This window comes from Pygocentrus nattereri, chromosome 26 (genome assembly GCF_015220715.1).
Source record: "Pygocentrus nattereri isolate fPygNat1 chromosome 26, fPygNat1.pri, whole genome shotgun sequence".
Lineage (NCBI taxonomy): Eukaryota > Metazoa > Chordata > Actinopteri > Characiformes > Serrasalmidae > Pygocentrus > Pygocentrus nattereri.
The window spans coordinates 19,605,001-19,623,761 of record NC_051236.1 but is presented as its reverse complement, the minus strand read 5'-3'; the positions used below and the strand labels follow the sequence as shown (position 1 = coordinate 19,623,761).

Below are 18,761 nucleotides of genomic sequence, written 5' to 3'. Positions count from 1 at the left end.
TACTTCATTAACAGGCTACTAGTGGTGCTCTATAGGTTACCCTGCATGTCCGCAGTGATAGCAATGGAGCGGTAAATTTCAGCAACCTCACTGCTGGACTTTAGTTAAATTTATGGAATGATATGCCTTCAAAGAGGGGGATGTGACACATGTTATTATCACCCACCCCAAATTCTTCAGTGACATGAAGCTGATTTGCTATTTCTTAGCTTCTTGTTCTAATTTTCCCATTCCGCCTTAAACGGGGCAGCAGTTCTAATGCCTGATGTGCAAGAATGTACAGTATCTCACAAAAGTGTGTACACCTCTCACCTTTCTGGAAATATTTTATTATATCTTTTCATGGGACAACACTATAGAAATAAAACTTGGATGTAACTTCAAGTAGCACACAGCCATTAATGTCTAAATAGCTGGCAACATAAGTGAGTACACCTCACAGTGAACATGCCCAAATTGTGCTCAAAGTGTCAATATTTTGTGTGACCATCATTATTATCTAGCACTGCCTTAACCCTCTTGCGCATGGAATTCACCAGAGCTGCACAGGTTGCTACTGGAATCCTCTTCCACTCCTCCATGATGACATCACGGAGCTGGTGGATGTTAGACATCTTACGTTCCTCCTTCTTCCACTTAAGGATGCCCCACAGGTGCTCAACTGGGTTTAAGTCTGGAGACATACTTGGCCAATCCATCACCTTTACCTTCAGCAAGGCAGTTGCCATCTTGGAGGTGTGTTTGTGGTCATTATTGTGTTGGAAAACTGCCATTCGATGCAGTTTCCGAAGGGAGGGGATCATGCTCTGCTTCAGAATGTCACAGTACATGTCGGAATTCATGTTTACTTCAATGAACCGCAACTCTGCAGATCCAGACCATGATGCTGCCACCACCCAAGCTTGACTGTAGGCAAGAGACAGTTGTCTTGGTACTCCTCACCAGGGTGCCGCCACACATGCTGGAGACCATCTGAGCCAAACAAGTTTATCTTGGTCTCGTCAGACCACAGGACATGGTTCCAGTAATCCATGTTCTTAGACTGCTTGTCTTCAGCAGACTGTTTGCGGGTTTTCTTGTGCATCAGCTTCAGAAGACGTTTCTTTCTGGGATGACGGCCATGCAGACGGTCTGAGCACTGACAGGCTGACCTCCCTCTTCTTCAACCTCTGCAGCAATGCTGGCAGCACTCATGCATCTATTTTTCGAAGCCAACCTCTGGATATGACCCTGAACATGTGGACTTCTTTGGTCGACCCTGGCGAGGCCTGTTCCGAGTGGAACCTGTCCTGGAAAATCACTGTATGGCCTTGGCCATCGTGCTGTAGCTCAGTTTCAGGGTGTTAGCAATCTTCTTATAGCCTAGGCGTCTTTGTGGAGAGCAACAATTCTATTTCTCACATCCTCAGAGAGTTCTTTGCCCTGAGGTGCCATGTTGAATATCCAGTGGCCAGTATGAGCAAATTGTACCCAAAAAACCAAATTTAACAGCAATGCTCCCCATTCACACCTGGAACCTTGTAACTGTAATGAGTCACATGACACCAGGGAGGGACAATGACACAATTGGGCACAATTTGGAAATGTCCACTGTGAGGTGTACTCACTTTGCCAGCTATTTAGACATTAATGGCTGTGTGTTGAGTATTTTCAGAAGACAGTAAATCTTTAGTGCTATACAAGCTGCACACTGACTACTTTAAGTTACATCCAAGTTTCATTTCTATAATATTGTCCTATGAAAAGATATAATAAAATATTTGAAGAAATGTGAGAGGTGTACTCACTTTTGTGAGATACTGTAACTGCTGTACCATTTAAGGTAGCACGGTAAATTTAGCTAGCGAGCTACCAAGACAACAGCAAACTACTAGCGAGTTTTTATGTATATTATGAAGAAAAGGACCAGAATACATTAAAATGACATTAAACTAAGATAATACACAGGATAAATAATTTTTTAACAGAGAATATACTTTTTAAAATCTTTTTTTTAATCTTTTTTCTCTCTGTTTGGAGTGTTCCTCTGAAACCTCAGTTTTAAGGGCCATGTAGCCCTAACACTTTGCCTACCCCTCTAGCTCAACAAAAATCAAGACATCCCTTGAAAAGGGATTGGGCCAATTTGTTAGCCACTTTTTACACCGTTCATAAATTGTCAGGACCACCACTCAGCAGGTAGTGCATCATTCTCAACACTGTAGTGACACTGACATGGAGGTGGCGTGTTATTGTTTGTTGTGCTTGTATGAGTTGATCAGTGCTGCTAGAGTGTTTAAACTCTGTATACACTTACTGTCCACTCTATTAGAAACACTTACCTTCTTGGTTAGAGATTACAGCTTATCTGTTGCTGCACAGTTTGTATTGGTCATTCTTTAGTCTTTCATCATAGGATGCTGCACAAAGGACGCTATTGGCCGGATATTTTTGGTAGGTGGATTATTCTCAGTCCAGCTGCAACAGTGAGGTGTGTGCATGACACACACCACAGCACACACTCTCACAAACATATCACTACCATGTCAGTGTCACAGGCCAAATAATATCTCAGTGGATGGTCCTGTGGGGGAACTGACCGTTGAACCGTGTAAAGTGTAAATTATGCAAAAAAGCAGATGGACAGATGAATACAATGTGTAAATGTAGGACTCATAAGCAAAAGTTTGATGTGTCAAATTACACATTTTGTTGATTTTCTAAATGAAAATAAGTTAACACATCCTCTACAGAGAACACACAGGGGCAAGAGCTTTTGCACAGACCACATTTTATGTTGGCGTCCATGTTAAATTCAGCAAATAAACAGTGACAGTGCATTAAAATGTGCAGAAGTGTGCTCTCTGTAGAGGGTGTGTTAACTTATTTTCACTTAACAAATCAACTAATTTTTTTATTTGACCAATGACGCCAAAATTTTGCATATACAGTTAACAATATTATGTCTAAAAATTAGACCTCTACGCATGTTGGTTAATATTTATCCATTGGCTGATGATGTTTATAGGTATATCTGTTCTTACTGGATAATGTATCAATGGGTTTGTAAGCATCAACTAACGGATGAGTGTCTTAAGTATTAACTAATAAGACCAGAGCTATATTACTGTATAAAAAACACTTTCCACAGCAGCTGTCTCACAAATTCAGCTGAAAGAGAGCGGGAATTGGCTGTTTCTGGTACATCTCTCCTTTGTTCGGTCTCCTAACCTGCTTTTTAACTCTAATAAAAGCCTATAGACTGTGTTCCACTTTTAGAATGTGGGTGGTGAAGTGTTCTGGCCTGTTTTTGTGCCAGTGGAGGTGCTCTGGCGCTCTGTACTCTCAGAGCAGTGCTGGCACACAGGCCTTGTGCATGAAGCCCATGAGCAAGCTCCTTCCCTCAAAACACTCCTCACATCTTTCCCTGAAGAGTGGAACAAATAATATGTAATGGCCTGCACTGAAACTGTATCTCTGGGCTGAGCTACTGTAGATGAGTTATCAAATATCACCTCCTAAATGACTGTGACTGTTTCCTCTCTCAGATCCATTAATATCTGAGTGAGCAGCTTTTTCTCCAGAGTGGATGATGACGTCTAATAAACAAGAACAAATGATTGCATTAATGACTTGATGGCTGTGTTATAAGATGTTGATTTCTTCTAGATTTACATAATAGTTTGGAACTGTTATAAGGCAAAAAAAAGAAATAATACTATATTATACTACTTTTTCTCAAATGTTCTACACAGTTTAATGTTTGTAATTACAAGACACCTTACCCTACAAAATTCTTGTCTCTAAATACGTAAATAATGTTGATAATATTAAACTGCAATAATCTGTGTCCCACACTTTAATTCCTCACTTTTGGAACTACGTAGCTTACATATCGCTGCTGTCGGGAGAAAAACTTGTATCTCCATTTTTGACATATTTCAGTTTTTAATATCAATTCAAAATGCCTGTTGGTCTTTACATTGTTTGTAAATTTCATGATGAATGGACCAAAAGAAACGACCCAAAATTGCTTGGAAAGACGTCTGGTTCCATTGACTTCCATTAAAAGTAAAGCAGGTTTTTTCCGTCTCCTGTAAAGTTACCATTTTGGAGATACGAGGTTTTCTTCTGACAACAGCGATATATTAGTTTCATAGTAATTACAGAACAATTCAGAGTAGTTGCGAAATTATAAGTCTTATAAGTTCTAACCATCTAATAAGCCTACAGTTTAAACAGATACCAGTTCTAGCCCATATTTCAGAGAGTATCTGATAAATACTGAGCATTATATCTGTGACATAATGTTGGATAAACTGCAGCGATGCTCCAGTTGCCAAAATGTGAGTGTTACTTACAATTAGATTGTTTCAAAAGAAACTTTAACATCCATAAATACTAAATAAATAGTCATTTCCTTCTGAAAATAGTTTCTGCCTAGTTTATGTTTACAATGCTGTGTAAGATTCCTTTTTGTGTCACTTTCAGAAAACAAAATGCAATAAAACCAAGCACCTAGGCATGCAGACTGCTTCTACAAACACTTGTGAAAGAATGGGTCGCACTCAGGAGTGAATTCCAGCATGGTACAGTTACAGGATGCCACCTGTGCCACAGGTCCAGTCGTGAAATTTCCTCGCTACTAAATATTCTACAGTCAACTGTCAGTGTGATTATAACAAAGTGGAAGCGATTGGGAACGACAGCAACTCAGCTACGAAGTGGTAGGCCATGTAAAATGATAGAGCAGGGTTAGAAGATGTGCAGAGGTCACCAACTTTCTTTCTGCAGAGTCAAACTCTACAGACCTCCAAACTTCATGTGGCCTTCAGATTAGCTCAAGAACAGTATAGAGAGCTTCATGCAATGGGCTTCCATCGCTGAGCAGCTGCGTCCAAGCCTTACATCACCAAGCACAATGCAAAGCATCAAAGGCAGTGGTGTAAAGCACCGCCACTGGACTCTAGAACAGCGCAGATGTGTTCTCTGGAGTGTCGAAACATGCTTCTCTGTCTGGCAATCCAATGGACGAGTCTGGGTTTGGCAGTTGCCAGGGGAACAGTACTTGTCTGATTGCCAAATTCACAGTTTGATGGAGGGGGGATTATGGTATAGGGTTGTTCTTCAGGAGTTTGGCTTGGCCCCTTAGTTCCACTGAAAGGAACTCATAATGCTTCAGCAGACCAAGAGATTTTGGACAATTTCATGCTCCCAACTTTGTGGGAACAGTTTGGGGATGGCCCCTTCCTGTTCCAACATGACTGTGCACCAATGCACAAAGCAAGGTCCATAAAGACATGGATGAGCTAGTTTAGTGTGAAAGAATTTGACTGGCCTGCACAGAGTCCTGACCTCAACCTGACAAAACACCTTTAGGATGAATCTCCACATAATGTAAAGGATCTAGGAAGAAACCTTGCATTTGTATAGAACCTTTTTTATGGTATTAGCTTCTTCACCCTCTACAAACCTGCCTGGCAGTACAGTGGAGGCTGTGATTGTCTGCTAATACAGCAGTGAACAGAGCAGGAGTTGAGCAGAAGAATGTTGCTGATGAAAGCAGGACGTGTGTGTTTCTGTATGTGTGTGTGTGTGTGTGTGTGTTTGTTTGTGTGTGTGAGAGAGAGAGAGAGAGAGAGAGAGAGAAAGAGAGAGTTTTTGGAAGTGTGTGCGTATATTTTTGTCTATATTTTTCTGTGTGTGTGTGTGTGTGTGTGTGTGTGTGTGTGTGTGTGTGTGTGTGTGTGTGTGTGTGTGTTTGTGTGTGTGTGTGTGTGTGTGTGTGTGTGCATGTGCGCCCTTAAAGTGCGGTTAATGGAGCAGACAGTCCACAGAGAAAAAACTCCACAACACAAGCGCAAAACATATACTCACACAAGCTTTTTATGTCTCTGCCGCTCTCTCTCCCTTTCTCTCTCTCTCTCTCTCTCTCTCTCTCTCTCCTTCTCTCTCTCTCTCTCCTTCTCTCTCTCTCTCTCTCCTTCTCTCTCTCTCTCTCTCTCTCTCTCTCTCCTTCTCCCTCTCTCTCCCTCTCTCTCTCTCCCTCTCCCTCTCTCTCCCTCTCTCTCTCTCCCTCTCTCTCTCCCTCTCTCTCTCCCTCTCTCTCTCCCTCTCTCTGTCCCTCTCTCTCAATTTGCCTAGCCTGCCATAAAACCATGAAAGACTGAGTCAACTGATAACAAAATAAAAAAGCAAAAATAACAGAATTTAAAAAAAGACTCTTTTCTTTAAAGGCTCCATACCATATTTGTCTTTTTGGACAATGACTATGTAATAAGCTCTGCACTTTACTCTGCCTCATTCAAAAAGCAGTGCAGGTTGAAACACTCCTTATAACTTCAACATGAATGGGCAAGCTAAAGTGCTGCTGACTTAATTGGTGGATGTATATAAATGTGTTGCTTTGCATGACATCACCAAAACAGTGAATTCAAAATAGATTTCATCAGCTTAATTTGCATATCACTGCTGTTTTTTTCAGTTTTTGACATAATTTGAAAATACCTTTTGCCTTTAACATTGTGTGTAAATTTCATGTTGAATAGACCAAAAAATGGCCCAAAATTACTTGGACAAAAAGTCTGGTTCCATTGACTTGCATTAAAAGTTACTTCTTTCCTTCTCCTGTAAAGTTACCATTTTGGAGATACGAGGTTTTGCTCTGACAGCAGTGATATATGGACCCCATGGAACAGTTTGTTTTGAAACTTTACCAATGTTTACACGCTACATCAAACTCTTATTTAAAAAAAAGTAGAAAGAAAGAAAATTCAGGTTTCCATGATATGGGTCCCTTTTTACTTCACATGGCCTGAATGTTAATCACTAAGGCTGATATGTTTGAGCACAAAAGCTTTGTATCATGCTCCCATGGGGTTCTTCACTGGTCTCACATGAGCACATGTCAGTATATGCATTATTAGCCATTTTAAACTCAAGGCTATTTCCACAATTAGCCTACATTCTCACAATGAAATTCAACCCTGTTGAAAAGAAAAGGCCATTATTCTAGTGCACTGCATCTGTTTCATTAACAATGGCAGACATAAGATCAAGCATAAGATCAAGTAATTGTGTTCATATACCGGTAAAGAGGCTAATATTTGCAGGTTTGTTATTTTAGGACACAGCCTACACAAGAAAAATTGCTGAGTCCTGGCTTTGAGGCCTTTAGTACGTTCTGTGCTATTCCCATATGTATTGCACAGTGTTAGAACTGAGAGCCAAAAGCGTATGTGCTAAACACATCTATCACATGAAGCTCTTTAAGGTCTAAAGAGGTGAAGGTTGGGAGAAAGAGAGATAGAGACAAAGAGAGAGGGTGCTTATCTATGACTATGCCAACTAAGCTGCCTGTGCATAGCCTGAGCAGAAAAAGCTCCTGTTCCACAGTGGTAAAGTAAAAAAAAATAAAATAAATAATTTATTTTAATAAGTTATTTTGCATTTTATGCTATACTGTTATCTATAAAATAGTATGTCATACAATGCCTTACTTAAAACTGTGTACATTTTTCGAATGAACAGTGTCTTTCAGGTCAATTTTAGCTGGACCAGTTGATGAGCTACAGGGGCAACTTACTAGATTGTAATATTTCAAATCCAAAAGAAAACTGTAACACCATCTGAAGCTCCTGACTAGCACTGATGCTGCTGTATTATCAGTTACAACAGAACTGGAAAGCACAGCTGTCGGCTTTGCAAACTTTTCTCGATGTAGAAGATTTTGTTCTTCTTAAACTGGGTTTGACAAGAATTACCGGCTTGCTCACTGATGACGCACATATTTATAGCATCCACTCCTTGGTTGATGCCAGACTAATGCATGCAGAGGAATGAGAGTGAAAAGCTTGGAGGTTTGTAATAATTTAATCCTGGGCTACTCCCAGTGCATTTCAAATATACAGGTATACTGGTATTGGTGGTACATCATTATATTATTGCCAGTATTGCTGGGTAACAAGCATTACATCCATGAAAACAGTTGTTGAAATTCTATTTCAAGGCTCCCTATGGAGTAATTTTGAAGCAAACAGAAAAACAGTCAATGTCAGGTTTCTAAATATGAGGAAAATAGGTAAGCGCAGGGCACGGCGTACTGCAGGGTGAAATGTAACAGGGATATTTTATGTAGTTACATAGGTTCAAGTAGAACATTATTTTCTTTATGTTCTTATATTTGTCCCATAGCAACATAATCTGCAATTTTTTTACAGAAACTTAACAGACATTCCATGAGATTCACCCTGAAGTCTGTTTTACCATGAAAACAACTTTTATCATCACAGGTTTATTTGATTACTGATTTGATGACTGACATCTATATTGTTTAAGTCACCCACTTGATGGCTGTAATATACCATCATTTTGTATAATGTAACACAGGGAACATTAGATTTGAACGCTAAATTTTGTTTATACTTAAATTCTACTTCTTAGTCAAAAATAAATAAGCCTTATTTGACACAGCCTCTTTTAACTAATCATATCTATGTAATTTTAAATATTTACGTTGGAACCTTTGGCTGGTTCAAACAATATATAAGAATATTTAATTATTTGTGCTTGCAACATTTTACCTGAATTTTCAGTGACTGTTACAATTAGCCCCTGCATCTTTCACAATTAATCCCACCATGGTATGGGGTAACATTAACTTTTGCACACACACTGCATTCAGCTGCACTATTCTCAAACAGAAGATGCCTGAAACAAGTTCACATTTGCATTTGCAGCAGAGAAATGTAGGTTGTGTATATAGCACATCAGCACAAACCAAAATATGTGTGGTTGTGCCACGATCTTTTCTGCTTCTGTTCCACACTGTGTTCAGAAAGCCTCACCTCATAGTGTAGAGCAGTGTGCCGTCGTCTTGCAGCCTCAGCAGTTTGTTGGGTGTGGTCATGTTGTGAGCAATGGATTTCTTGCCGTTCAAGAAGAAGGTGTCGGGGGTCCAGATGTTACTAGCCAGCAGGTTGTTCAGAGGCAGCATCCCCATGGGCCCCTTAAAGCGCAAGCGCTCGTCCTTCCAACTTTGGCGGAAAAACACATCAATTGTGTACTCCTGCGGAGGAAAGTAGACGCTAGCAATGGGGCATTTAGGGCACATCTTGAAGTGAGAACCAAATTACATGACATTGCTGAGCTGCTAAATATAGAAATGAGCAATGATACCACCATCCATCAGCTAATCCAGCAGCTGACCTAACACTTTGCAATGTGAAATGGAAATAAAAAACAATATTGGAGAGAAGTTGTGTGGCAAATGATGCTTTGGTGGGAGTGTGACGACAGAGGACTTGGTTGCCTGGAGTAAATTATGGACACAAATGATCTTTTTTTTATGACTGAAGGATAAGCTTACCATCTCAGTGTCCGACACAGGGCCAAAGCTGGTGACAAAGATGTTGGTCTTAATCTCTGTCACCTTTTCTGTAAGGTCACAAAGAGAAAGTCTTAGGGATCACCTTACACAGCCATATCCACAGTAATGAGCATCTACAGTGTTTATTTTATTCTGAAAGGACACAGATGAACACTAAGAGTGAATTTCACAGTATTCATTCTGACTAATTTTGATGTTTGAGCATCTGCAAGAGTTAATGAATGGCTATTCAGTTAACCAGGGACAAGGAAAGAGATGACATTTGGTATTTCAGTTCATTATATCTCTACATTACTTTTGTCAGACACAAAATTTGTGTTTCTAACTGGAGAAACGTTCAGTGACCAATTACTTACGCTATGATATTTTGATAGTTTGATACTAAAATTAATTATTACATGACCATTTTCCATCTTCTCTGCATGTAAAATTAAACAGACTGTTTTCAGTATTGAGCCTTTGTAACAGTAATTCTATATATTCTGGCTGCGGCTCATTCAAAAAGCAGTCAAGGCCGTCAACTGCGTCAAAAAGCAGTCAACTGCTCATGTTTTTCAACGTCACAAAAAAGTGATTACGAAAAGAACTGTTTTTGCAGCTTATTTTCCATATACGGACTGTATGGACTAAGCAACGAACCGCATGCTTAGAAACTGAAAGTGATTTTGACCGTTTGATTTCGTTTTCTATCTGTTGACTTTCCCTCTTTGGTACTTTTGCTGGTTACTTGGATTGCTTATTTGGATTTTTGGACTGAACTTGGACTACTCTTTAGCGTTTTGCCCCTTTTTGTTGACTTGGCTGCTAAGCAGACAAATAAATCGTCTAACCTCTTATCCGCTAGCGAATGGGTTTCTGTCAGAGCGTAACAGAGAGGTTATTTTGATAGTATCTGCATCAAACCCATAGATCAGCAGTCAAACAATGAAGCTTAAAAGATTTTATTAAATTAGAGTACTCTGGCCCTACAAGGCCTTGACAAAGGCAATAGCATTTGACTGGTTCTGAATTGTGGCATAAGAATAAGAATATCTGTAAAATAGCAATACCATGACGAAGACAACCGAATATCTGATGCAAAACGATCCTTCAAAACAGACTTCTTGGAAGCTGTTAAGGTTGCCATTTTTTTGCTGTGAATTAAGAGTTACATTAGAATCATCACCTAGTAAAAGCAAACCTGGACATAAATGTCAACATTAAAGAGAACAGACAACGTTTGTTCCACATAACTCCAAAAAGACATAATAATATGGAGGCACTATCAGAACATATGAATTTAACCCAAACAGAGCCTGAATTACATCTATTATCTTTTTCACTGGACAGTTTCATCAGAACGGCATGGTGTAAAATTCGATCTTGATGATTTGGGCCCTTTAACTCTACTAAAATGTAGATATTAGTCAAATGCAGATGCGCTGATCCTCCAGATTTCAGGGTTGCTACACAATTAAGTACATTTTAATACCTTCTTAAGAGCTCAACAAAGGAAAATAAGCTTCTCTCATAAATTTCTATCATGCAGCAGTGCTCATAGACTCAAGTATTTTTTAGAGAAACAGATTTAGAGAGCACTTCCAATATTCTTTTCCAGTGCCATTAACTGCTCTCTGTTTTTCTTGCAGTCTTTTCATGTTTGTTTGGCATTTATTTGTTATTTATTAGTCAGTTTCTGGCCACATGATGACTGTGAGCTGGACATTCATAGTTTGGAATTAGTTCAAATACAAACAATGACTCTTTTCAACTCAGGCTTTAGGCATTGTCTAAGAATTTTACACCTCCAACTGTGAAAAATAAATCATTTTCAAGAGCTATTTGAACCCACAACCTTTGGGTTCCTGGCTCTACACTCCCACCTCTAGGCTGCCAAGCACCCCAAATCTAGATCAAGACTTTCTAAGACTTCTTACGGATCTCCAGGAACCCTGGATTTAGCTGTGTAGTGAGTTTACTCGAATGGCTGTTGTTTACATGTCTTTCAGAACCTGAAATACATATAGAAATGTATTCCTGTATTTCCATATCAAAAGTAATACCGCATATAAAAAATGTCTTCTGAGGGTTTGCAATATTGATTGACTTGTTGCACGCTGAAGAAGAAATAAAATATTGATAAACACATTGAATACTGTAGTTCAAAGCTTCACGAAAAGCAGATTATGCGCAAACCGTTCGATTTTCATTTAAAAATTCAAACCTGACGGTATTTATAAAGGATGAATAAACCTGAGCATAAGTGAACAGCAATGAATGCTCTCTCCTCATAGAAGAACCACCTCTGAAAGAGACAAATTCCTCAGCTCCAATTACAGCTTGCGTTTAAATCATGTCCAATGCCATCTTTTGTCTACAATCGTCACACAGCAACCGCTGGAGATGCGCGTCCTACTCTTCAACACTACTGCATGAATAGAGCAGGCCAGGGTCTCTCTCTCTCCCTCTCTCGCTCCATCTCTCTTTCTCTGCCATGGTTCAGTCCTCAGAGAACAATGAACCTTCCCCCTCTGAAAAGAGCGATCGCTTTTTCAAGGTCAGCATCCACACTTTCAGCTGCTCTCTCTCTTTCACTCACACGCTTTCTCTCTCTATCATGCACACATAGTCTATCTCTCTTGCTCAGGAACTCTTCGATTTGGAGCTCTGGCAAAAGTGCTTGAATTGCACGGAGGACCTCGACATTACAGTGTTGTGTGAAAACATCTCATCGGCTGGGATGAATAGAGAGTCATGTTTTTCTGCTCGGCCCTTTCTCCTCCATCTTCCCTCCCTTAAGCATACAATGAGAAGGCTTCATGGTCATATATCACCTCAGCATTCAAAAAGATTTTCACAAGGTACTGACTTGCTGCCTTATTGGCAGTGTACAGTACATAAGCAGATACATACTGTATAAAGGGAGCTCTAGTGTATACACTGTCAGAATAGAGTACTGCCAGGAAAATTTTACTTTCCCAAAGCACAAACAGCATAAATACAAATCAAATGCACAACATGGCTTTTAAGATATAATTAGCTACTTTACATTGGTTATAAAGGCACACTATTTTCACTTTCCCAGTGGGCATGTTTTTACCTTCTTCAACTTTTTTAAGTAGAGATATGAATTAAAAAGCCTAGAGAGAAGAAGGGGTGTATGGAACTAATGCAACTTGAAAAATGTAACTGAAATTAAATGCAATTATGTTTTCGAACTAACGGTACTGAATAGGTACCCTTGAGAGATTATTCAGTATTTGTCCGCTTAAAAAGTACAGTTTTTTAAAGTGTGCTCCAGCGGAGCGTAGTTGGTGTCTGTGCAGAATTTACCTCCCAGACCCGGTCGCAGCCTGTTATCATAGCCATCCAGCAGCCCGTCCAGGATGCGTGTGAAAACTGTGATGTTGTCATTTAGCTCTGCCTCATTAGGAGTCCCTGTGGCCGTCTGGCAGAAGCTGGATCAGAAAAACACACCGTCACACTGTAATCCACTTCAAGAACTGCACCCCTGGCATGGCACTAATGAACTCAATTTCATTTTAGGAATAAATCCTTCAATTCGTGTGTTTGTAAAACACAGAAGAGCAGTTTTGGTTCTGCACAGTAGTTCAAAAGTGAAGTCTGCAGATAAAATAGCAATTATTGATGAACAATGAAAAATGGCAAATATGTTAGGTTTGTGCATGCAGTGACCCCACATGGACCAGTGGTACGAACTCTAGTTCTGCTGTAGTTCTGTACCTGAGACGCCATGTGAAGGAGATGAAGACGGCAGTGACCCACACGCTTCTCATTGCGGCGCTGCAGTGTGCCTCATAGCCCATACCTGCAAAACAGAGCCAAGTGACTCACCACACTGGCAGCACAGCCAAACAGCTGAGGATGAGCACCAAAAAACAGATTATCAAACTGTACCAGCACTCGGAAACTAAACTATCCGCACTGCTGGCGTAGACTGATGCACAGCAACGAAGACCACAGCAGGGAAGAGAGTTTGAGGAGGAAGACGTGAACCCATGTCCAGGTTATGACATAAAAAGTAGAATTTTAGATATAGATAAATATAGTGTTTTATTATTATACGTATTTTATTAATAATAAAATGAATAATGGAATATATAATAATAAAGATAATTGCTGCTGTTATTGTTGTTATTATTATTGTTAGGCTTTTGTTTTTGTTGCTGCTGCTCAGTCATAATAAATAACGCCTCATCAGTTTCTACTCACGCAGGCGACCACCTCGGGTCACGGGCTGCTGTAGCTCAGCCACTGGACAACTACTTACAACATCAGCCCAGGACATAAGTACTGTAAGCCTAATGGCCATTAGTATGCCAGTCAGTAAGTCTGGAGTAAACAAAAGCTAGCATTTCAATGTCTACCCCACAGAAACCAAACAATCCCCTCATTACTGAATTAATCAGAGTGCAGCAGTAATCTGATAAACGATTAAGTAACACGGCTTTAAGACAATGTTCAGTATTCCACACAGTAACGTCTGCAGCAGCCTCTAATTGCTCTACACCGTCATTTACCGTCTCCCAGCGTCTTAAACTCAGTTTGCATCAGTTCTAGTTTTAAAGCTGCTGTGCTCCGCGGAGCAGCTGCAAGACCCAAACTGAATCCATTCACACTGAAAAAGCCATATGGATGCATGAAAGGAGCTCCGGCACTGAGGCTTTACCTGCTGGTGCAGCTGACGCCTTCCTGAGCCGTAGCGGATTCCTCCAGAAGTGGCCGCAGAGCCCGCAGTGTGGAGCCTCAGAGCTCCTCTCCGTCCTCCTCTCCTCTCTCCTCCTTCCTTCAGCACTCAGGACTGAGCAGCCGCTGCACACGAAACCCCTCTCGCCTTCCTCCCCATCACTCCCGCAACGCAGCACTGTTACGAGCACACACAGCACAAAAGCAGCGCGCGGTGCGGCAGTGCGCGCGTTCACACCCCGTCTAGCTGTTCCCGCTCTGCCTTTGTCTTTGTTTCACACATGCACCCCTTTCAACAGACCACCACTTTTCCCCCTCCTGAAATGTGACTGAACGCTGTTTTCCACTGGAGATCCCGCCAGGCTTTCTTTTCGCAGAGTACCAAGTTCCTCTTCTCATCGCTAGGCGGCGTGTGTCGTTTACAGCCCCGACTGCTGGACCCACTCCAGCCGCACTGGTTCTGGTTCGTACTGGGTATTGGAGTGAAAGCACATAAAGCGCGTCACCTCCTCCATAATTTCCCCCAGGTGGAGTAAGGACGGGAGGGAAGACGCGGAGGAACATGACTGTAAGCTGTTTTAGAGGATGGGGGGAAAACACAGTCGCCCTGGGGCTAAAAAATGCTAACGCACAACGTGTGGATTTCCCAACATTTCTGCTTATTCTGCGTTTTCCCACGCGCCAATCAGCAGCCTCCCCTGAGCCTGCAAAAACAGTATTAACACAGTCCGATTTCAACGGAATCTCCAATAAAGTCTGGCTTTATCTGCCCAGCGGTAACATGCTAGCAGTTTGTTGGCGTCAGTTCTGAGGTTTCCCTCATTAGCATTTTGCCTAGAGCTGCCACAGACTCACAGGGCACAAGTACTGTTGAGCTGAGCTGGAGAGGATTTACAGGGAAAGGGGCCAGGTGGACAGGGCTGTGGTATCAGGTCACGACAGTAGGCTGGATGATGGACAGGCCTGAGGCCCTTATACAGGATGGTTTGTGAGGGACAGAGCGGGTTTCTGCAGTGAAACGTGTGTGTGTGGTATTGAGTCTCTGTGTGTGGTTGCGTGTATGTGTTTGTGGAGGAGGGGTACCAGAGAGTAGTAATGAGCATAACCATCAGAGGGAACTCTAATCCCATTTTTTCTGATGCTCCCTGTCACTCTGCAGTGCTAGAACTCAGCCGGTAGATCAACACATAGTTGCCTACCTGTGATCCAGTGTCACACACAGAGGGAACTAGATAACTGAGGGGCAGCGCAAAGGGAAAAAAGACCTTTATTTAAGTTACACACAATTCTATGCGCTCTATGTCTAATTCAGAGTAGTTTGATGTAAAATGGTTTACTGTAGAGAAACTTGAGGTAGTGGAATGAATCAGAGGGCCGTGATATAACACAAATAGCTAGTTTATTTACCATCAAAATGGCAGGAGTGCCTACATATGTCTTCTGAGTTTTTGTATGTAATGTTGATGAGGGTATAATAGTCTCAAATCTGAAAAAAAGAAAAGTTTTCTTTGGGGATGTTGTCTTATAAGGCCCTACTAGTACTTCCACATCATGAATGGGTTTAAAAAATATGTTTTAGGGCATAACCTCATCTCAAAACTATCATAAAGGAAGCGTATTCATAATTTGAACCCATACTTTCTTTAGTCAAGATCAGCTACTGCTAGCAGTAACAGGGTTACAGCTGTCAGCTAATGTTGACTAAACAACAGACCGATTTAAAACCAGTGAGTGATTCAAACCTATATAACCTGAAATTCATTACACATGCACAATTTGTGAAAATGGACAGTTCAGTAGCGGCCAGAAGGAGTGTGAACTATAAACCGTTGTTCTAAGCAAGTATGAAAAGACATATGTAGTTTGTGCCATATTGCTTTGTAAAGAAAAAATGGCTTTTACTGTGGCAAAATGATAATCAGGTGTATGTCATGTCAGAGGAGCAGTGCCGTGCTGTTATTCGACAGGGGATCTGAGGTGTTTATCTGCTGAGCTGATATGTCTGGACTGTGGTTCATTTTTGGAATGTTTGTGTCTGAATGCTGTTTGACTTTATTGATGCAAAACCCCAGAGGCCTCATCACAAGAACAGCTGTGACAGTCCACCTGTGCCATGTGAGTTCCAGATCAGCCTGATCCTGCACGTCTGTCTGTGCATGTGTGCGTTTGTTAATCAGAGCTTGAATACGAGAGCGTGGAGTTAATGGGGTGCCACCGAGCCTCAGTCATGCTTATTTGAACTGGGTGTAGTTCAGTATTACAGTAGCAGAATTATTATTTGTTGAACTCCCTACCACCCCACCCAAAAAACACCAAGTGTTATTTTCTCTGAAATGACTACTGGCCCGCGATATGATGACTTTTGCCTCTCGTTCCCTCAAACATACTGTGGCAGGAAATCGTTATCAGGCTCCAGTAGTCGTTCTATTAGAAACGTGCACGTTCATTTCTAGACAATGACAGCCAAATGAACATGTAGTGTGGGGAGAACTGTTTAAGAAAGAATTTGCACACATAAGTCAACATGCAGACATATGTGAATAAAAAAAGTCATTGCTGTCATATTTTAATATAAGTGTAACTTTAATATAAGACTAACTGTTAAAGGGGAATTTACACACAACTCTATATGTCACCTTTAAACAATACAAACAGTAGTTGGTTTCATGTGAAACTGCATTGCAGAGAAATTTACTGACTTGGAATTTTTACAGTGGTGGTCATAGGACCCACTTGGAGTCAACGTGAATGTAGTAATTTTGATTACAAAAACAACTTGTAAACATACATAAGAGTTTTTATATTCAATATTGCCAATGGTTAAATAGTGACAAATCCTAAAAAAGTTTTCTTTGGACACTGTTTTGCCTTACAATGCCCTACATGTACCTGACCACCATGAAAGCCTTTTTAAATATGTCTTAGGCCAAAATCACTAAGTTATTGTAAAACAGGGTCTGAAGCATCAAACAATATATCCCTAACCATAAAAAACTATGCTTTCTTAAACTCTTCAAATGCCTGGTTCCTATCACCACCAAGGTTTAAAATCTGGACTTGGCAGCGTTTTTCTATAAAAGACCATTTCCCATCAGGCCAGACTGAAGGACTTTGTTTGCATCTTAATCATTTAATTATGCAGGCGTTTTAAAGAATCAATGGAGTTCCCCTTTAACTAGTTAACAATGGTACTTACTGTCATGTAAGAGTGATTTGTAATGTTTCATTCCTTTGTGTTTTTCAGGAATGCGGTGGATGGAAATAAAAAGCTTTTTGCAATCTATGACACGAGGTAAGCAATTAATCTTCATAATCGTATGTGCAAACGTGCACTATGAATAAAGCAGACAAGCCTGTGGGTTAGTGTATTCGTTGAGCATCCTCATGTACTGCACCTGCCTAGCCATCTGCCTGACTCTTTGCAGCCGCCTGAATCCCTTAAAGGTTTCAATAGCTATTGCGAGAGACTTGGAACAAGCTCGTCTCAATCTAAAACAAATCAGGCCTCCAATGTCAGCAGCGTACATGCATTATTCATTCGGTTCCGCACAATATTCGCTTTATCCACAGGATCTATTTATCTGTGTCCATTCAATCTGGGAGGATATCTGCTGCATCTGCAACTTGACATAAATGGAAAGCAAAACCTTTTCAGGGGAAGCTGGCGCTGCCGTGTGTTCACTCTCCCCCAGTGATGTTGTACTACTTTTCCCCTTCAGTGGATTAGAGACAGCATAGATAGCAACACTGCGTACCCCTCGTGGGAGGAATTAAATATAGTGACGCAAAATGCCATATAAGCATGTGTGATGTGTTCTGCCACGGGATCAGGAGGCACAACAGATCAGACACCCTTGGACCTGGAGACGCTGGCCATAGAGACGGAGATGGGACTGAAGGTCCTGGGTCCACCCACAGCCTATTTGGTTGACTAGCATCGCTTTAAATGCTTTAACAGCATTTGGCTCGCTGTATGACTGTGACTTGGTGCCATTTGCTCAGCCCACACTCCCAGGAACCTTTGCTTTTTCAGACAGATCATGGTGCGTGAGTGGGCTGCTTTGTTTGGATGATGACTCGTGGGCGTGTGTGGGTATGTGCTGCGGAGAAAGCACCCAACGCGTGTTTTTCCCTCTTTGAAAGGACTGATTTTTTGCAAAATGGCTACGCTGCTAGGAGCAAAAGCACTGCCTCCATATATGTGTGGAAAAAGCAAGTGGCATTCTATGAATTTGGTTGCCTTTGTTTAGTAACCACATTTGCCCCCACTACCACTTTTACAACCAAAAGGATTTGAGCTTAGCATGAAGGCAGATTACTCTAACAGTCATATGGGCTCTAATTTTATAAATGATTGACATAACAAAACATGCAGACCTTCCACTAGCATGTAATGGAATGCACTGTCAATATTCATAAATTCTTCGATCCTACTCTTTAAAATTAAATATTCCTAAGTGTTTCTCACTTTGGATGTTAAAAAAACAACTTTTATATGAAGTTGAAGTTCTTTAAACTTTAAAATGATGATTTGCACTCTTGCTAGGGTTAATAGCCCTTCAAAGAACAATCCATTGAATGTTTTTTTTGAAAATCAAAGATTTTTTGTGTGGTTGCAGACACATCTGTTTTTGAGAACTGTGATATCTTCTGGGTCAGTAGATTTACCAAGCCTCCAATGAAGCGATCTAACCCATTAACATTAGCG

General features: G+C 40.9%; 2 protein-coding genes across 5 annotated transcripts in view; one reads left to right on the top strand and one right to left on the bottom strand.

Annotated features, from left to right (window-relative positions):
• Positions 1–14,542, bottom strand: part of gabra5 (gamma-aminobutyric acid type A receptor subunit alpha5) — a 71,120-nt gene extending 56,578 nt beyond the window's left edge. For 2 of the 3 annotated variants that reach the window (XM_017720573.2, XM_037535043.1), the window contains exons 1-5: positions 14,037–14,542; positions 13,091–13,175; positions 12,680–12,804; positions 9,347–9,414; positions 8,826–9,046 (exon numbers count right to left, since the gene is read on the bottom strand). In XM_017720573.2, the coding sequence (XP_017576062.1) occupies positions 8,826–9,046; positions 9,347–9,414; positions 12,680–12,804; positions 13,091–13,173 (497 nt within the window). In that variant the 5' untranslated portion in view covers positions 13,174–13,175; positions 14,037–14,542. The remainder of the gene's footprint in view (positions 1–8,825; positions 9,047–9,346; positions 9,415–12,679; positions 12,805–13,090; positions 13,176–14,036) is intronic. The other variant, XM_017720563.2, reaches the window with a different exon arrangement.
• gabrb3 (gamma-aminobutyric acid type A receptor subunit beta3) overlaps positions 1–18,761 on the top strand; it is a 108,853-nt gene that overhangs the window by 35,906 nt on the left and 54,186 nt on the right. For both annotated transcript variants that reach the window (XM_017720525.2, XM_017720545.2), the window contains exon 2: positions 17,298–17,345. In XM_017720525.2, the coding sequence (XP_017576014.1) occupies positions 17,298–17,345 (48 nt within the window). The remainder of the gene's footprint in view (positions 1–17,297; positions 17,346–18,761) is intronic.